This window comes from Solanum stenotomum, chromosome 1 (genome assembly GCF_019186545.1).
Source record: "Solanum stenotomum isolate F172 chromosome 1, ASM1918654v1, whole genome shotgun sequence".
NCBI lineage: Eukaryota > Viridiplantae > Streptophyta > Magnoliopsida > Solanales > Solanaceae > Solanum > Solanum stenotomum.
Genome location: NC_064282.1, coordinates 6,884,441 through 6,886,913, shown reverse-complemented (window position 1 = coordinate 6,886,913; position 2,473 = coordinate 6,884,441). Strand labels below are relative to the sequence as shown.

General features: G+C 31.5%; 1 protein-coding gene across 1 annotated transcript; it reads right to left on the bottom strand.

Annotated features, from left to right (window-relative positions):
* Positions 1-1,011: 1,011 nt before the first annotated feature.
* Positions 1,012-2,060, bottom strand: LOC125875887 (NAC domain-containing protein 104-like). Its single transcript, XM_049556947.1, has 3 exons — positions 1,747-2,060; positions 1,386-1,663; positions 1,012-1,296 (listed from the first exon to the last, which is right to left on the bottom strand). Exons 1-3 carry the CDS (start codon positions 1,907-1,909, stop codon positions 1,162-1,164), a joined length of 576 nt encoding a protein of 191 aa, XP_049412904.1. The 5' UTR covers positions 1,910-2,060; the 3' UTR covers positions 1,012-1,161.
* Positions 2,061-2,473: the final 413 nt, after the last annotated feature.

The following is a 2,473-nucleotide window of genomic DNA, read 5'->3' as shown; positions in this document are numbered from 1 at the left end:
TGGACTCATAGCGTACCAGAACTGAAATGGAATAAGGTTAAGTTGAAGTGTCAAAATAAAATTTAAGGAAAAATTAGAAAGATTGTATATTTGTTTGGCCAATCAAAAAATTGCTCACGTTAATTTGTTCTTGATATGTACCCATAAACGAACCCGTATAACAAAGTCATGAATAATCTAATTTTCTTATTATCTACTACTCTCTGTCTCTATGTATGTGTTGCATAATCAGTCACAAACTCAAAATATTAATGTAGATAATCTTAACACGATCAAATACTAATTAATACCGAATATAATTTGAATAAGATATATGTTCATTTTCTTCGATCGATATGAGCACATAGTTCGAGATTTTTGCGACAAATATTCTATACATTGGAAGAGTCCAGTAGAACTCGACGCTACATGAAATTATAGCATCAAGAGTGGAGGCTATATACTGATTGAGTATAATAACCACATATATAATGTAATTTCACAAATAAAATTTGAAAAAAATGATGTGTATATAATCTTACTCCTTACCTTTTGAAGATATAAACTATTTTTGATGAATTTTTTACTAAAGTAAAACAAACATAGTAATCAAGAAGCCTATATATATGAATTGAGTATGTGAGAAAATAAATAAATGTTACTAAAAACATAAGTTGAAGACAAGCAATATTGGTAACACCATCGAGTGGACAAATTTTAGAAGCAACAGTAGTTACGTAGGGCCATAACATATATATATAGAGTAGATAAATTGCAATGAATGTGGTTGCCTTTCCTAGATCATATCTGGATTTTCTAGTACACATGGCATGATATGGATCTAGCTAACTACACATCACATTTTTATATTTTTTTTGACGTGGTAATAGTTCTCAAAATAATTCATTTTATTTATTTATTCCATAAAAACAAAAATAAAATCGTTGACATAGAAATCCAATAAGGGAAATTAAAAGTTTCTTCCATATATACTCCAACACTGCATAATGGTGATCTTAATTTGTAATTACATACACTATATATGGAAATTAAAGTAGGAAATGTAATTTAGTCGTTGGGTGGCTGGCTAGCTAGCTGCAAACACTTGTAAACAGAAATGTAATTAAAGTTAATTAGATCCTAACTTACTGGATCTAATTATACAATTAATTAATTAATAATCTAGTGCGGCAAACTAATTTCATCAAGATCATCTAGTGATAGAAAAACTTCATCCAAGCATGATAGCTCCGGCCCATTATCATCATCATCATCATTGCGTTCGTATACACGACATATTACCCATCCACTATAGTCCTGGAAGGAAGAAAAAAATATAGTAATAATTATACTCTGATGAATACTGAATTAATTCATATGTTAAAAGTTAAAATATATGTACTTACAATTTTGGAACGGGTTTTTCTCCTTGAAGATGAACGAGTATTTCCAGAAGAAGAATCAGAATTAAGACTAAATTCTTGCATTACCCAATTTGTTTTGACACCTTCAGGTAGCTCACCTAGGTAAAAAGCATAATATTTCTTCATGCCAACATTATTATTGTCAGTTGAAAATATTGGTTCATCAACTCCTAATGATTTCCAATATCCATTTTCAGTGATTCTACTCTGTGTTCTCCTGCTATAGAAATACCACTTATTGCCTTCTACCATTGCTTTTCCTGCACGTACAACATTAATTAAAAATGATGACATAATTAATTATCGACCTATTATGAAAAGAATCAAGGAAAAACGTACGTACCATCCAAATCCCAAGGATCATAAGGGTAAAGATTAAGATCAGGAATGACATCAGGATGGCAAGGTAAAAGAGCAGCTTTGCGTTGGAGAAAATGAACAACTAATTCTTCATCTGTTGGGTAAAACCGAAAGCCAGGTGGCAGGTTCACATTACTATCCCCCATCAAATTTTGTCTATAAACTGATGGATATACTATATGTATTTGGTAGAGTAGAAGGAAGATATTTATAATGGAGAGTGAGAAAGGAAGGTCTGTTTAATTTAGGGCATCATCATCACCATATATATATACTTTCATTTCACAATTCTCTCAGCTCTCTCTCTCTCTGTGTGTTTTGCTTCAAACAAGGTTTTGCTTTCTTTTCTTTTAACAAACAATATTTGGGTGGCGGCTCTGCTCCAAGGCGGCGGGTGCCTCTACCTATTTATCTCATTCTTTGGATCCTAAACCAATATAATGGGACCTCCTTCTGTTCGACTATGACCTACGTTTTTGGTGCAACTGTTTCACCCTTAAATAAAAGTATTGAGTATGAAAAGAATTTTGTTGGGAGTGTAATCTTTCGAATGGACCTTGCAGTGCGTGTGTAAATAAAATTGTAAATTTAATTACTTCCTCTGTCATAATTTATATTACAACAAGCTCATTTTTTTAAAAACAGACTAAAAATAAAATTAGACCATTCTTTTTTACACGGAGGGAGTATAAGTTACAATAATTGATAAT

Excerpts from the sequence above, each read along its gene's own strand:
- LOC125875887 (XM_049556947.1), bottom strand. The coding sequence starts at position 1,909 with ATGGGGGATAGTAATGTGAACCTGCCACCTGGCTTTCGGTTTTACCCA. Across the intron at positions 1,664-1,746 it reads TGATCCTTGGGATTTGGATG|GAAAAGCAATGGTAGAAGGC; the intron begins GTACGTACGTTT and ends TTGTACGTGCAG. Across the intron at positions 1,297-1,385 it reads GAAAAACCCGTTCCAAAATT|GACTATAGTGGATGGGTAAT; the intron begins GTAAGTACATAT and ends TCTTCCTTCCAG.